Here is a 17,284-nt window from a genome sequence, read left to right as displayed (position 1 = left end):
AATATTATTACTAAGGAAGAGGGTTTCCTTGGCAGTGTATCCTCAGTGATAGAATGTCCCCTCAAGAAGATCACTGGCACCAACATGGCTTTAATTTAGGTACCAGGCAAAATCATTTTGATTTTCTGAGGCATTTTAATAGACTTTAGTGAATTAATTGTGCAAGTTTTGGAACGTTTTGAAGTTTCATCTCTTTTCTTAATATTTTGTGTTGTCTGTTACCTTGGAACTTGATATGATAAAGGGCAGTGTGTGTGTGTGTGTGTGTGTGTGTGTGTGTGTAATATCTTCTAATTAATGAATGAATTCCTCTGCAACAATTTGGAAATACCCTTAAGTGTGAAAACATGTCCTCAATGACCATTCAACATGAAGGATGTGAGTAATAAATTCCTCCTGCCAACTGAAGCCAAATTCTGATGAATTAAAAGAGTTATTTTAAAACACAATGAGGAGCATGCAGCAGAATGGAATGCTAAGCAACAGTCCATGTGACAATTTTGCTGCCTCATTCTTAAAAACAGATGTTGTTCTTGAGACTTCAAGAATAAGCAGCAGATATCATACTGACCTGGAACCATGGAATGATTAATCAAGAAAGAAAAACAAACCTATCTGCAGGTACACCCACAGTGACCTAGAAGTGACTCCAGTCAGTGTGGCAACTTAGAAAATCACCACCACATCCACAAAGTCACATCCAGGAGGCTACAACTGTGGATGCCTTTGGTCATTCATAAAACTGGGAACACAAGACTGATACGACCCACATATATTGCAACTTGTCTTCTGCAAACATAGACATAAGTAAATGTCACTTACATTTTATCAAACCTTCAAGAGGTTTTTGTTTTCCTTTCATTCAGGTAAATAGTGATGATAGTCTAGGTATTTTAGGACGGGATTAATTTGTAAATTATTCTGAATTATCTCAAACATGATCCAAAATTGCATTTCTCAAAATGTAGGTACTGAATCAGACAACAAGGCTTGAGCTTCAGCTTCAGGCGCATTCAATTTCAACTATCAAACTGGAAAGGCAGATTTCAGATCAGACCAGCGAGATAGGAAAACTGCAAGAAAAAAACAGGTAATAACTCTTCCTATCTGGTAATGTATTATTGTTCTCAAATGTGCTTTCTTCCCAGCAGGGAAATCTATAATGAGATGACGAATTGAAATGACCTCAGGATATTTCATTTTTTTAAATAAGATATTTATTGAGATTTTCAAGAAATTTCAAAATAAAAAGAAAAATACAAAATAAAAATAGTTAAAAACAATTCAGTCTTTCCATCACATATCATTCATTTGCTTTTTTCCCGGACCTCCTCACGCCTCCCTTTTTTGTATTCCAGTTCAAATTGTTAATTCAGCAAATCCCTCCCCTCTTCATTCATCTTAATCTTCAATTTTAAAATATTATAACATTAAATTTTTACCTATTAATAACCATTTTCTCATATTCTCTTATAGCATTACAGCTAAAGACCACTTAGTTTCTATCCAACATGATTCTAACATTCATTAATTTTACAGTATTTCTGTAGGTAATCTGTAAACTTTTTTCAATCTTCTTCCACCAACTCTTCTCCCTGGTCTCGGATTCTGCCAGTCATTTCTGCCAGTTCCATATAGTCCATCACCTTCATCTGCCAGACCTCAGGATATTTCAAATGAGCATCAAGCCTTTTGTTTCAATGAACAGAAATGGAGATGACTTTCTTAACACCAGGAAATATTATTTGTATGCATGGAATTTGAAATGTGCCAGACCCAAGACCATGTGTGCCCTATATAGAATAAAAATGACAAGCACATAGGTCCTGTCGAAGAATTGAAAATAACCATCATTTAAAATAAGATCTAAGTTTTCTCCTGCTTGCAAAAGCTCTGTAGCTTTTAGTCTTCACCCTCACTATAGTCCTCTTTAGGACACCCCACTTTTCCTCCTACCTATAGATAAGCAAATAACAAAAACTGATATGCGATTTGGAAAAGGAGAATAGCTCCGCAGATTAGTCACTTCAGCAATACTGTAAAGATGGTCTTCACCAATCAATATATTTTGGACTACAAGCCCCATCACCCCCTAGCTTTCCACAGTTGTGCTGGCTGAAGTGATGGGAGTTGCAGTCTAAAAAAATTTGCAGGGGGGGAGGTTGGTAATGGGAGCTGTAAGAGAATAATAAGCAATCAGTGGATGCCAAACTAGCTTACATGTGTAATTCCTTTGAACCTGAGGAATGATTATCAGCTCTTGAGCTCATTAAAGGCATCCCATTGCCTTTCCCACTCAGAAGGCAGTTTTATTTATTTATTTAGCAATAGGTGCCAAGTTGTATCTCACCCACTTGATCAAACCAAGGAATATAATGGGAATGAGTTCCTGCCTATCAGAGGACAAAACAATCCATCTCTTGTCTGTGTGTCTTTCGCTAGAGCCATATTCTAAACCTACCTGGCGTGACAAGATGGTGGATTTGAAATATCCTTTATTTACCATTTCCCCCACCAAAAGGGGGGAAACTCACCCTTCATTCCTAATGAGAACGCTTATTTGATTGCCAGGCAAAATCTGGCTGCCCAGCTGCGCTGGATGCCGCAAAAATGTTACTGTGATTTTCAAACCACCAAAGAGATAAGTATTTGATTCCACTCTTGGCTTCCTTTTGTATTAATTGAGAGCCAGACATGATCCCTGCTTGCATCCATACTCAGCGTACAACATCAAAGGACTTTGAGGCTCTTTTTGTTTACCCAGAACATTTTGAATGACAGCTGGCCAACAGAACTGTTAACATTTCTTGCTGAGCTGGGATCACCAGGCTAGCTGGAAAAAAGAGGGGGAACTGTGAACTTTGCTTACTCCATAAGCCTCATGCGTGATCTGCAGTTGGCTATAGTCTCACATGGAAGAGAAGTCAACCTTACTGTTCTCCAAACTGGATTGTAATCTCCTACCGACACAATTTTTCAATAGTAAATGCATAATCAGCCCATCTGTTCGGCTTAACAGTCCTCACAGGGAGAGGCTGATGTGTCAACAGCTATATTACAGAGAAAGGGGAATTGTTTTCTGAAGTGAAGATGAAATATGTTTCGAATCATAGGGTTGCCATCCTGTGCCTGTAACAGTACAATGTGGGGTTGAATGTAAAATGAGCCAAGCTGTATGATTCAGTTGAAGTCCTATGCTGAAAGGACTTTTCATTTCTGGTAAACATGAGTGCTGAAGGGAAAGGGCATGTTTTCATATTTGTCTTCACTCCCTTGCTATATTTGTGCATGCTCCTGCAAGGTTTGTTTTATGCAAACAAGATACTTTACTCAAGGGGAGCAAAGAAAATATGGGCTCACTATTACAATGTGATTTATTGCGGCAAGTGCAGGGATAGCACTTGAACACACTTGTCCTTTGCTAGAACAAGTATACTATGGGACCTGAGTTGTGAAAGATTTTCTCAGCGTACATAGGAGAAGTGCAAAATGAAATCTGGTCTGCTGATCCAACACAGCTTCTAATGCATGCGATCGATGCTGAACAGCAGTTATTTGAATATGGTGTCTTCAGGGCAGGACATATACAGCAGGACTGCTTGATTTATGCATATACAGCAAAACCAAACATGGCATTGATTGCGGAATTCAGCATCGTGAGAATCTCAAATTTCATTCCCCCTGCCCAGTTCTAAAACCGTGTAGCGTCAGCGTTCTGAAGATGCATTTGAAAGCAAGTTTGCAATGGCTGCTGGAATCTCAGCTGCCAGAGGGGCAGTTGAATCAGATTTGCTAGGCATTGGGGTAGGGCTTTGGTGGCCTTAGAATCATAGAATCATAGAGTTGGAAGAGACCACAAGGGCCATCGAGTCCAACCCCCCCTGCCTTCACAGATCCCGATTCTCTTTTACAGTATGCTGTCAGAATCAGAGTAAATAATGCAAAGTTGCAGAATTAAGCAAAATTAAAAGCTGCAGAGTTGACCAAAATAAAAGGCTATTGTGTATATTGTGCTGAATTCGCATCATGCATTCATGTTCTGAAACACGGCATTGTGAGCCTCCTCCCACCGCAAAACCCACTACTATTTGTAAGGGACAGATCAGGGAATTAGGTACTACGTTCAAATAACCATGTATAAGCTTGCAAAAGACTTTACTTTTTGATCACCATTAGGAGCTGGGGAACAGGAGAGGCACTCAGGCGTCTCACCAGACTTTGTATGGCAAGTAACTTGTGACCAGAACCTACAGTGGAAACTTGTGGTTCCTTAGCTGGCTCAGTTTTTTCTCTCTCTCCCCCCCCCCCCTTTAGCCACGTAAAAGTACTAAACCAATAACAGTGTTTTCTTCCCCCTCTTATTTTTTTAGCTTTCTGGAAAAAAAAGTTATTGATATAGAAGACAAGCATACATCCCAGTTACAGTCGATTAGAGATGAGAAAGATAAGCTCCAGTCACTCGTGTCCAGACAGAACTCCACAATAGAAGAACTAGAAAAACAGCTGGCCACGGCCACAGCCAACAACTCGTTCCTGCAAAAACAGCAACACGATTTGAGGGAGACTGTGCAAAGCCTGTTCTCTATGATTTCTACACCAAACCGTAAGTGGAGTAGAAGACGCTAATTGCTGCAGTGAGAAACAATTTCCTTTTTGGTGAGCCTCCCCCCACCTCCGCAATGACCCTCAGATTCTTTCCAGGTGTAAAGTATAATTATAACAGGTATGCGTAGGCTTAGGCCAGTTTGTTGCCTATCCATGTGGGTAAGAAAGAAAGGAATGACGAGGGCCAAAGATACTCTGAGCCTGGCACCAGCGTGAGATCTGGTTAGCCTGCTTTCCTGTGTGTGTGTCGAACCTCATACCATAGTAATTCTGAGAATGACAAGCCTGCGAGTCACCCACAAGGCCAAAGCCTCTGGCACCATGACAGTGTGACCACAGAGGACTAACTTTTGCCAAAGACAATTTTGGTTGCTCTCTAGTATCTGAATTAAATTAACCCTTTGAGGTGCCAGAGGCTGTCTTTTCCAGCTTGTGTGACACCAGCAATGAAGAGGAACCAGCTAACGCCAACTAAAGCACTTCACAGTCCCCGATTTTGCGATTCCAGGGGGTTTCTCTGAGGTTGATTAGGTTTAGCTCCCACGCTTTACACAAAATCTCCCAAGCCGTATGCACAGAACTGAAAGCAACACGCTTAAAATGTGACAGGGATGCTACCTGCTGTTAATCGTTAACGGCCTCAGAACTTGAGAAGATATGAACAAACTTTTACTCCATCATTAATTGCCATGATTCTATATACTCAGTGCTATTTTTCTAGAAAAAGAGGTGCCGGAACTCATCCTTGTTCTCTTAGAACGGCAATGGCGCCCACCTGAGAGGTGCCAGAACTGAGTTCCAACTGAAAAAAAGCTGCAAGCAAACTCATTCCCCAAGTGTGGAGTTTATTTAATGTAGCTAAAACAGTACCATCCACACACACGAAGACAGTATTGGCATGCATATTTTTCAGAAGCACAAAAAGAAGAAGAATAAAGGAATCACAGCAGCCCAATGGGGACTGAGCATACTGACTGGTTCTTGGAAGAAGAAAGAAAACGGGGGTGGGGGCACGACTGAAATAAGGCATGCCTAGCTGAACTGCTGCACTCTTCACTGCACATATTTTATTGCAGGTCCATTTGTATTTACAAATAATTATAAATATAGTTATGCAAACATAATAAACACAGAATCAATTCAGAATGTTTTCTTCTTCTTCTTTAAGCAAAACCACCATGCCCTATACAGGACAATACAGTCCTCAAAGGCCTAAAGATAGCCTGTTAAGCATATTTCCAAAACTCTGCGTGCTTCTGCTGATGTTATCTCCTAAGTTAGTGCACAAACAAGTAAACAAGCTGCGTTAGCCTCAGCACCGATGTGGGAAAAAAATAAAATCCTGAACACTTGCCAGTGTTGGGGGGGGGGGCGCTTCTAAAAGTGTCAACTATCAGAGGAGTGTGGAAAAACAATTAAAAAGCTGGAAGCAACCTTGTAGTTTAAGGAAACCAAATTTATGAACCAGATCTAAAAGGTAAACAATCTGAAAGGCTTCGAACAAATGAGGCAGAGGAGAGAATAGTACATGGCTAAAGTCAGCTCTGCAGAAGTTTTCTTAGAGGTTTTTCAAATACAATGGCCATTTGAATGCATTTATATTATATGCTATGGGACGCGGGTGGTGCTGTGGGTTAAACCACAGAACCTAGGACTTCCCGATCAGAAGGTCGGTGGTTCGAATCCCGATGGGGTGAGCTCCTGTTGCTCGGTCCCTGCTCCTACCTACCCATCAGTTTGAAAGCACGTCAAAGTGCAAGTAGATAAATAGGTACCGCTCCAGCGGGAAGGTAAACGGCATTTCCGTGCGCTGCTCTGGTTTGCCAGAAGCGGCTTAGTCATGCTGGCCACATGACCCGGAAGTAGCATGCCGGTTCCCTCAGCCAATAAAGCGAGATGAGCGCCGCAACCCCAGAGTCGGCCACGACTGGACCTAATGGTCAGGGGTCCCTTTACGCTTTACCCTTTATGTTATATGCTTAATACGTGTACTTGCTTTCCAGCATCCAATAATGCTCTGGAGACTGGAGGAGAACACATCAGTTTCAAGGACTGTGCTGATGCATTCAAAGCAGGACTGACAACCAGTGGTGTCTACACATTAACAGTGCCAAACACAGGAGATGCGAAAAAGGTAAAACATTCTCTTGATTAAATTTAGGCAGGACCAGATCCTGCTTCATTATATTTTTTTAAATATCATTGTGTCAGTTTTCAGTACTTTTCAGCTCGACATGAAACTCCGCTTTCCAATTTAGAAAAGGAAAATGCAACAACAGCAGTACAGTCTTATGAAAGAGTGCTAAGAATGCTTTCCGTGTCCATCCTTATGTAGATCAACAGTCTGGAGACTGTCCAGTTGCAAACTTTGTTGACCATTATGATGTATAGTTGTCCCCATCTAATTGTTCTTCAGTAGCTAGATTAATGGCCCCACGCCTTCTGCAAATTCTCAACACAACCACATTCATACACTGAAGGAGGCCAAGAAGCTGAGGAACAAACAAATTAAGAAAACATGGGAAGGGGAAATACTCCCTCAGTAGCTTTATGCACCTCACTATTTCATAGTGAAACAAGAGTCTTGACAGGAGTGCCAGACATGTCAGCCGGAAAATCCCCCAGAGCATTCAGGAATCTGTCAGATACCAGCAGTCTTCAAAAGCAGACTAACTCCCTGGGTCCCACATACTTGAAGATTTAGCCCAAACCACACCAGAGAGTGGTCTGTCTGAGGGCTTTCTGGCAGTACCCTCACTGCGAGAAGTGAAGTCACAGGGAACCAGGCAGAGGGCCTTCTCGGTAGTGGTGCCCACCCTGTGGAACACCTTCCCATCAGATTTCAAGGAGATAACTATACAACTTTTAGAAGACATGAAAAGGCATCAAACATAACGTTTGATGCTTTATTTTATTTTTTTATATATCTGTTGGAAGCTGCTTAGCGTGGCTGGGGCAACTGAGTCAGATGGTCAGGGTACAAATAATAAAATGATGATGGTGACAATGGATTCATAGTGAACACACACACAATCAACAGAGTATTTCCATTCTGCTCTCTGGCAAAGACCAGGTTGAGGGTATGACCAGTTACATGTATTGGATCACTGATGTATTGAGAAAGTCGCATAGCTATCGTGGAGGCCATGAAGTCCTGATATGACCCATTTGAAGCAGTTTTGGCATGGATATAGATGCCTCCCCCACCCTCAACAACACTGTGAAAGGGTTCTCCAACCCCAACGCTGAACCTACCTCTGCCAGCTTGGTCAGGGAGATTGTAGAGCAGTTGGGTGGACAGTACACTAGAAACATCTGGTCCACATTGGCTCTCACTGCGTCAAACATAAACCACTTTTAGCACTGTAGTTTCAATATTCTGCACTTGGATATCTGCTCAGTTTTGTAAGTGACTTCAATAGCCTTCTCAGTATCTTACACGTCAGTCAACAGGCTTGTGGTGGAACATGTCAGCTCTACATATTTCAAGTAATCGTCAGGTTTCTGCATACCACTGTTTTACTATGTTTCTGTAAAGAGCTCTTTTTTAAAAAAGCAAAACAAAAAACCCACCCAAAAGCAGGGTCATTGTTAGACCAGTAATTAGGCAGTATGATTGATGATGCTATTTTTATTCCCAGACCTGCTACATAGAATACAATGATTATAGTGTTTAGACTTCATCATACTGACTCTTATTTGCAGAAGAAGTTTAATGGATTATCACAGCCTTAGGAGTGCAATCCATCAAACACTATTATTGCACTGCCTTCATCCATTTCAGTGCAGTTTACATGGAGCCACCTATAGTACCCCTTGGAAATTGAAGTTTTGCAGAAGCAGTCCTGGTGGGTATCACTGCATATGGAAGCTGCAGAATTGCTACCATTACATCAATAGAGAAAATATGGGTGACATTTTTGCAGGCTGGGATAGATGTCCAAATTATTATCTCAAACTGCCATTTATTTCAGAGGTTATTGATGTTATTTTACTTACTTTGTGAGCGGTGACACAGAATTGCCTTTCATTTGTTAGACTCTGGCTGTTTGTGTTTTGATCTTTTTCCTCTTGGCGTTTATTCTGTTTTGATCTTTTTCCTCTCGATGCTGACTCTAAATTCTCAAGAGACTTATAAACACTGCTGCACAATGTATTTTACTGGGCTTGTTTTCCCCCCTGCAAGCTTTCATTGGAAAGCACAGTGTAAAACTGACATGCTAAAAACTGACAAGGCAAAAAACCACTGTACTGTTGTTAGAAGTGATCTCATTTCTCCCCTATCTTAAGAAACAATAATCATTTAAGAGGGCCATATTATATTTACCTACTACATGCAACTGAAAAATAGCTTGAGGCAGGTTAGTGGGACCCCAAAGAAATATCACACCATCATGCCACACCACAAACAGCAGAAGTTTCAAAAACTCTTTGCTTGGTGCCAGGGAGGGCTGCTGTTTGAAAAGCACATAGCCAAAATCTCAATGAGCACGTGGTTGTTTAGAGTGTAACTTTGGCCTCCCGTTTCATAGAAATTCTATACATTCTGTTGCCAAAATGTTATTTGTGCACTTCAATGATTTTGTGAATCCCATGGTTGTTTACTCTTTCAGTGCAACACCCATTTGGAAAACCCTTGCCCTTTTAAATACTAAATTACGCCTTTTAGTAGCCGAAACGTTCAAACCAATTCTGTTGAGGAAACTGAAGGGCCATAGTAAATAACCTCCTGAACTAGAATTAGGCATGCATTTTTTGAAGGGGATGCATTCCACCTACCACGATCTACCTAATCCAATCCTTAATCATATGGGCTTCTGTCCATTAATAATGCTCCTTAGTTTTCAGCTTTATGTAGGTCTCCCCCAGAGCAACAAAGAAAGGCCTTCAAAAACAAAACGAAAACAGAAGTGTTTTGGAAACCAAAATTGGCAGCAAAATACAGGATCTGATGGAAGGAGACTTTAGCTAACATTTTAACCATTTCAGGAATATGGTTTCATTGCAACACAATCTGCAGCCCTACAGATGCCAACTCCCATCAGCCTCAGCCAACAAAGCTAATGGACAGGTAGGATAGGAATTGTAGTGCAGCAACAAGTTTCCTTTGCCTATCTGTTGGAGAGGCCTCTGTGAATTCATGAATCTCTAAGTTTCATGAAACCTCCGCATCAGACTAGATCAGGCATAGGCAAACTTGGCCCTCCAGATGTTTTGGGACTGCAACTCCCATCATCCCTAGCTAACAGGACCAGTGGTCTGGGATGATGGGAATTGTAGTCCCAAAACATCTGGAGGGCCAAGTTTGCATATGCCTGGACTAGATGGTTAGCATAGGCAGTTTTAAGGGCAATAATGGAGACCAATAAGGAAAATAATGGCGGCAAGTTGTTGTTGTTTAGTCATTTAGTCATGTCCGACTCTTCGTGACCCATGGACCAGAGCATGCCAGGCACTCCTGTCTTCCACTGCCTCCCGCAGTTTGGTCAAACTCATGCTGGTAGCTTCAAGAACACTGTCCAACCATCTCGTCCTCTGTCATCCCCTTCTCCTTGTGCCCTCAATCTTTCCCAACATCAGGGTCTTTTCCAGGGAGTCGTCTCTTCTCATGAGGTGGCCAAAGTATTGCAGCCTTAGCTTCAGGATCTGTCCTTCCAGTGAGCACTCAGGGCTGATTTCCTTCAGAATGGAGAGGTTTGATCTTCTTGCAGTCCATGGGACTCTCAAGAGTCTCCTCCAGCACCATAATTCAAAAGCATCAATTCTTCGGCAATCAGCTTTCTTTATGGTCCAGCTCTCACTTCCATACATCACTACTGGTTGCTTTCTACTTGCCAGTAATGGCGGCAAGTAGAAAGCAACAATTCCCCTTGAACTTTCAAATGAACGATTGATACGACAGGGACCGTTTATTTGTGTACTACTAGTGCAGGAGCACTTTGGACTTGTCCCCTGCATGCTCAGGGCAGTTTTTCTCCCTCCACAGCATCCTTGAGTTCATACTTGTTATCTATCTTGCTGGATTAAAGTAACAACGTTTGCATAGCAAGCAGCTCATTTTAGTTATAGAAGTTCACCGGGGACTCTCAGCCTAGCCTCCCTCACAGGGTGGTTGTGAGGATTAAAGGATGAGGGGGAAGAACCATGTATGCGCTACCTTGAGCTCTTTGGAATAAAAGTTGGAGTAAAAGCTATTAATACAACAACAACAAAAATGCTATGGAAATGAGCGAGTAAGTGTCTTCCTATTCCCTCCTCCCATTTACAGTAATGCTTTTTTTGCCAGAATTTCTATCAGATAGAATGAATCAAATGAAATGTGAGTAATTTCAATGTTTGTATGTACTGACAGACATACTGTGATATGGAGACCAGCGGAGGAGGTTGGACGATTATTCAGCGACGCTCAGACGGCAAAGTTGACTTTGACCGGACGTGGGTGGAGTACAAAGCGGTAAGGCAGAACTGCCATAATCTTGAACAATTTAACTTCTGAATAGCTTTGATTATAACTGAGGTCACCCACGCAATTGGAGGTTATAAGATCTTTCATAGCTCTGGACCTAAGTTCCTTTTAACCAGAGAAGGCAGGAGGATGAAACTAGGGTCTTCTACAGGCAAACCATAGGCCCAGTAGCTAAGCTCTGGATGTTTAACATGAATTATAAAACTTAGATCTATGTAATAAGGCGTTTTCTTCGGGTGAAACTAGAGCAATCTTACCTGCCTTATGTTACTGCATGAGAGGGATCTGTGTTTTAAAAAGGAATTTTTAGCCCACACATTGGCTATTAACACGGTGATGTTTAATTTATGGTGGTGTGTGTTTTTTTTAAAAAAAAATTAATGGATATTTCCACTGGCATTTTGCCCCACAGTTAGGAAGAACAAAGTTCCATTTTGTTTCCAGACTCCTAAGTTTACGTTTGTTGAAATCTACTTCTCAAAAAAATAGAAAGACCCAGAAATTTTGGCATTGCGAAGTGTTTTATGTGATGACAGATTGACAACCGTAACATTTTATTTTTTGGGATGGCGTGACCTGCTGACTTCAGAGTCAAACAAAACTAATACAGTTAAAATGTCCAATTTGGATTACAGGGATTTGGGAATCCTTCTGGGGAGTACTGGCTGGGCAATGAGTTAGTTTCCCAACTAACCAATCAGAAGCAGTATGTTCTTAGAATACAGTTGAAGGACTGGGAAGCAAATGAAGCATATTCCTTATATGAACATTTCTATCTTGCAAACGAAGAACTAAAATACAGGTAAGTCAACGCTGAAAAGAGCTAGACCATTGCTCGTCTATAAACTTAATTGCTGCTTTGTTTTTTTAATGTTATAACCATTTGACAAGGAACCAATATATTGACTTGAAAGATAATGGGAAATGGTGAAATGCAATATGCAGCAGAATCCTATACACATGGCCTTTCCGATGGAAGCCCTGTTGAGCTCAACAGAAATTACTCCCCAGTATGCATGTATAGGATTGCAACCCTAAGCTCCTTTTTATTGTTTTGAAGATAGAAGCATGCCTATTCCCCGTGGGTGGAAAACCACCTGCCGAGAGGGCATTTTGAGTGGAGAAATGGGCAGGAGGAAGCGTCAAGCAATTCCTCCACTTAAACTCAAAGCCTTCCCAGTTTGGGAAAAAGATACACCTTGTTTGGGCATCAGTCACTGAGTACAGATCACCATAGGATCTTTTCTTTTGCCTTACTAGCTCTGACAGTCAATGAAGAATTCATGGTAATTTATTGTACATACAGTATGTACCATTCTATAATATTCGTTGCACCTCAAAAGGGATGTTTTAGAGTTGGAAAAGGATCAAGAAAAGGGAACCAACATGATTAAGGTACTAGGGAGACTCCTCTATGAGGAAAGGCTACAACATTTGGGCCATTTTGCTTTAAGAAAAAAAGAAAAAAAGGACACGATAGATTAAGTGTAGAGAAATTGGATAGCAAGAGGTTTTCCCTCTTATAAAACTAGAACCTGAGGTCATTCAATGGAGCTGAATAGTAAGAGCCAGGACAGATAAAAGAAAGCATAGTTAAACGATGGAGTTTGCATCCATCATATGGACACCAACATGGATGGCTTTAAAAATGAATAATAATAATAATAATAATTTAATTTATATCCCTCCCATCTGACTGGGTTTCCCCAGCCAATCTGGGCAGCTTACAACACATATAAAAACACAACAAAACATAAAACATTAAAAAACAAAATATCCTATATCAGCAACAAACCAACCAATAAATCAAAAGAAAGTAAAAACAACAATAACAATAAACAGTTTACAGTTATGCCCAAATTATAGTCACTGCCAACCCCAACTAAACATTTAACCAACACCAACCCAACAAAAACAAAACAGAGGAAGCAAAATTAGAACCGTTTAAAACATATTATCCAACCCAAGAGCTGTCCCAGCAACAAATTTGTGGTGTAAGACTATGAGTGGCTACTAGATATGATGTCTATGTCCTCTGAATGCCAGTTGCTGGGCAGCCGTTGTGCTTATGCATTTGCATGTAGGCTTCCCCAGGGCATCTGACTGGGCACACTGAGAACAGGGTGCTGGGCTGGACAGACTAGAGTCTGCAGGGCTCTGCTTATATTAAAAAAACGAAGTACAAAGAAAGATTTACTAGCAAGGACATTAGTTTTTACTTAGGTACAGCCCACTTAAGCATTCTGTGGGTCACAGCAACATCCTAAAGAAAGCTTTCGTTTCTTCTTCATTAGGAAACAAAATATCATTCTGCCTCCAACATAAATATTTCCTCATCTGAAAATAGTTAGGCTCTACAGCAGGGATTTTTTTAAAAATCAAGGCAATATAATCTTTATAAAGGTAACTTTTGCAAAATGGGCCATTGCCCTTGTCCATGCACATTATTAAAAAGCAATTTCTACAGAACAAGATAGCTGTCTGCAAATATAGGTCCTTTTGAAATGCAACCAAGTTTTTGAGCCACAAAACGTAGTGTTTGAAAACATGTTTCACTTACGAAACATAGATTATTTTGATAGTCAACCTGACGGTGAAGCTATATAGCAACACTACTTGAAAGCAGTTTCTGCTTATCATTTTGAAAACTTTGAAATGCAAAGCAGCTGAGAAAAAGCCAAAATAAACACTGATATAGATTAAATAAAATGGCAGCTGCTGAGGGAATCCAACATAAACTAGCAATGACAGTCTCCCCTAGCCATCCACTGAACATGATCCATGCACAGATATAGCCTGAAAAAGGCTGCATGTACCACCAAGAGTTACATGTCTAGTGATTTCAGCTGTGCACACTTTCCCCAAAAGAAAATATGTAAATCTCGACTGGGAGATGGAGAGACTTGATCCGGACCTCACTGACTGCTGTTGTTCAAGCATCAGTCATTATATGTTGTGCATAGATATTCTAAAGCTCGGTGTATTGTACCTATAAGCCATGATGATACAGGAAGCATTTGGTAGATCTGGCTTTGTCAGACATTAAATGTTTTCAAACGCACAGGTGGAATGGTTGCCAGAAAATGGCTTCAGATGTATGTCATCTGAATGCTCAGTGCTGAATCTGAGGCGATGTTCCCACGCTATATATCTGTAGCCATTTGCTGGCTTGCACTCACAGACATTTTCAAATGACACGTAGGAAAATGTCAAAGGCCTTCACTTCATCAGGGCAATGAGACTGAATTATCAAACTTTGGATACATCCCCTTCAGGTTCTCTGTATTGCTCTGAGAGAGATCAGACTCCTTTCTGAATAACGTCTTAAATGTTTATAAATGCTAGCATAAAAAATAGACTCTGTTATATAGCAATTGGCTTGAACAGTGTCTTTCTTTTAGAGTCTTAAGAGAAGCAGTGGGGGGCTGAGAACTTTTGAAAAATAAGACCACTTCTTGCAGGAATATAAATTGTAAGCTTTCTAATTCCAACTTGGACCTGCAAGGAAGAATACTTTCTGTGCCAAAACACCAGAGCACTAGTGTTATATCCCAGCTGAAGAACTGTATGTTTCAACAGGTCAAGCAATTCCATCAATGTGAATGTGCATACAAAAATTATAATTTGAAGAGGAAAAAACACTTTCTTTGGCTTTAGATCGCGAGCAGAGAACCTGTGGTCCTTCCAGAAGGCTCTGGACTGTAATTCAGTCACAGTTAATATCTATTCAAACCTCTTTGTTGTTTTTGCTAATCTAGTACAACAGTTCAGGAGCAAACAAGGCTATTTCTCTTCCAGAACAACACATTTTGTTGACAAGAAGTTCCTGGCATACTGTGTGCAAAAGACACATAGTAGATCATTAACTGGAGAACAGAACAGGATACTTCTTGGAAAACGCTTCCTTTCCAGCACAGACTTCACCACCACAATTGCTTCAGCATGTATTCGTTTGTTTCCCATTTTGCTTTTCTACAGGATCCACCTTAAAGGAGTTACGGGGACGGCAGGGAAAATAAGCAGCATAAGCCAACCAGGAAATGGTTTTAGCACAAAGGATGCAGACAATGACAAATGCATCTGCAAATGCTCACAAATGCTAACAGGAGGTAAGAGTAGCATTTTCTGCTCACTTCCTATTTTCAGACTCTTCCTATTTCTGCTGGCGCTGAATCGAGCCATAAAAGTAGATTTTGCCATGGTATCTGAGCAAAACCATGAAAAGTCTGAAATGTTGCAATTTGATGGCTTCCACATTTTTCCATTTTGATGCTCACTTTTGAATAAATAGCACATAACCGATTAACCAAAAAGTGGACACATTCAGTTGCCAGGACTGTGCTCAACAGAACAGCAGTAAGTTCTGGTTTTGCATCGCAGCAGCAAAATACCTGGGACACTGAGATACAACCACTAGGACTTTATGACTGCAAGGGTGCAATCTGCAATGTAGCTTGTCCAAGTCAGATATGCAGACAGACAGAGGAAGTGAAGAAAATATGGAAATGGCGAACAGTCAAATTATCAACTTTCTTCCTTCCTTTTGAACCGGTGTAATGTCACAATAATAGTATGACAGTGTTAACTGACGAAACCTGAGTACAAAGTACTGTGACCTATAGCTAAATCGGACCTTGGGATGCAACATAGAATTAGATAATGGCTGCATTTGGACTAAAAGTTTGTGCAGTCTTGCCCGATGTGGACCGGCTGCAGTTAATACTACTAATAAAAAACATCTTCCTTGTGGCTACGGGGAAGAGAGCAGAGTGCATGAGCTCAGGGGAGGCTAGGCTAGTTCTCCTAACTCTAAACTATAGTTTAGCGTTTCGTTCCAGCGTGCTTGGTGCAGCTGCAGTTAACTCTATGCAGGCACTTACTGGGCTCTAAGCGTTTTTGAACTCCTGGATTCCTCCTGATACCTCCAGTATCAGAGGCAAATACCGTATTTTCCGCTCTATAGGACGCACCGGACAAAAGGACACACCTTGTTTTATAGGGGGGGAAGAAGAAGAAAAAAAATTCTTCCCCTCTCTGCCCAGCGCCCCTTCAGCGAAGCGGCAGGAGGTGCTGTGCAGAGAGGGGGAGAATTTCCCTCCCTTGTTTTCCCCTTCTAAAACAAGGTGCCGTTCAAGGTGCATTCAGTCACCTTCAGGTGCGCACCAACCCCTTTCGCTCTCCAGGCTTCAGGTTCCTTTCGACCTGCTCTTTGGGGCTGCCGGGGGGAAGCCCACCTCCAGCCCCAAAGAGCAGGTCGGGGAGCAGCGGAAAGGCGTGCAGCGGAGAGGCTGCTGCCATAGCCGCGCGCCACCTCTCCAGCCGGGAGAGGGTCGCGGGGCTATGGCAATACCCCCCCTCCCGCAAAAGCCCACAGGAGCCGCACACCCTTTAAGGAGCATGTGGCTCCTGTGGGCTTTTCTACGAGGAGGGAGAAGGGACTGACTGGCCGCGTCAGTCCCTTGTCCCTCCTGATGAAAAGCCCGCAAGAGCCGCGCGGAGCTTGTGTGCGGCTTTTGGGGGCTTTTCCTGCCTGCCTTCCCCCTGCATTCGCTCCATAGGACGCACACAACATTTCCCCTTCATTTTTGGAGGGGAAAAAGTGCGCCCTATAGAGCGAAAAATACGGTACTTCTGAATGCCATTTGCTGGGGCATAACAGTAGGAAAGCTCATATCCTGCTTGTGGGATTCCCATAGGCAAGTGGTTGGCCACTGTGGGAAACAGGATATTGAGCTGGATAGGCCTTTGGTCTGATCCAGCAGAGCTGTTCTTATGTTCCTACCACAGGAACTTCACTCTGTAAACACTGCAGCAACTGCTATTACGCATAGTAATAACAATTAGAAATAACTGTGCAGGCCCAGCAAAAGTAACTAGCGCCACTAGAACAGCTCATTTTTTAAACTCACCATTTTTAGATATATCTAGGAACTATAAAACCTAGAGAATGGCAACAGAGGGGATTCTGTTGCCCAGAAGCGGATAAAATTTGCAGGCACGGCATCCTCCTCTGAAGGGATGAATACTTTCCACATAAGAAAAGGATAGCTGCTGTGGTTTTCTTGCAAAAGAAAGCTTCAGGTTCTGGGGTGCCTGAAATAATTCCCTATGGTTTGGGATCAATTTGTATAACAACAGTGTTTATAAGAAAGGTGCCCCTAGAGAAGAAACCTGCTAATAGGTCCAGGGATTTTTGTGTTTGTGGGTCTTTTA

The 17,284-nt window shown here is 41.7% G+C and overlaps 2 protein-coding genes across 2 annotated transcripts in view; one reads left to right on the top strand and one right to left on the bottom strand.

The window, feature by feature from the left end:
- MCPH1 (microcephalin 1) overlaps positions 1-17,284 on the bottom strand; it is a 108,112-nt gene that overhangs the window by 63,107 nt on the left and 27,721 nt on the right. The gene's annotated exons all lie outside the window — the stretch shown is intronic.
- Positions 1-17,284, top strand: part of ANGPT2 (angiopoietin 2) — a 47,376-nt gene that overhangs the window by 28,852 nt on the left and 1,240 nt on the right. Inside the window, exons 3-8 of the mRNA XM_082215588.1 lie at positions 969-1,090; positions 4,371-4,603; positions 6,609-6,739; positions 10,958-11,059; positions 11,707-11,873; positions 15,050-15,180. Coding sequence (XP_082071714.1) covers positions 969-1,090; positions 4,371-4,603; positions 6,609-6,739; positions 10,958-11,059; positions 11,707-11,873; positions 15,050-15,180 — 886 coding nt within the window. The remainder of the gene's footprint in view (positions 1-968; positions 1,091-4,370; positions 4,604-6,608; positions 6,740-10,957; positions 11,060-11,706; positions 11,874-15,049; positions 15,181-17,284) is intronic.

Source organism: Podarcis vaucheri (assembly GCF_965113315.1).
Source record: "Podarcis vaucheri genome assembly, chromosome: 3".
In the NCBI taxonomy this organism is placed as follows: Eukaryota; Metazoa; Chordata; class Lepidosauria; order Squamata; family Lacertidae; genus Podarcis; species Podarcis vaucheri.
The sequence above is the reverse complement of the archived record's forward strand: the minus strand, read 5'-3'. Positions and strand labels throughout refer to the sequence as shown.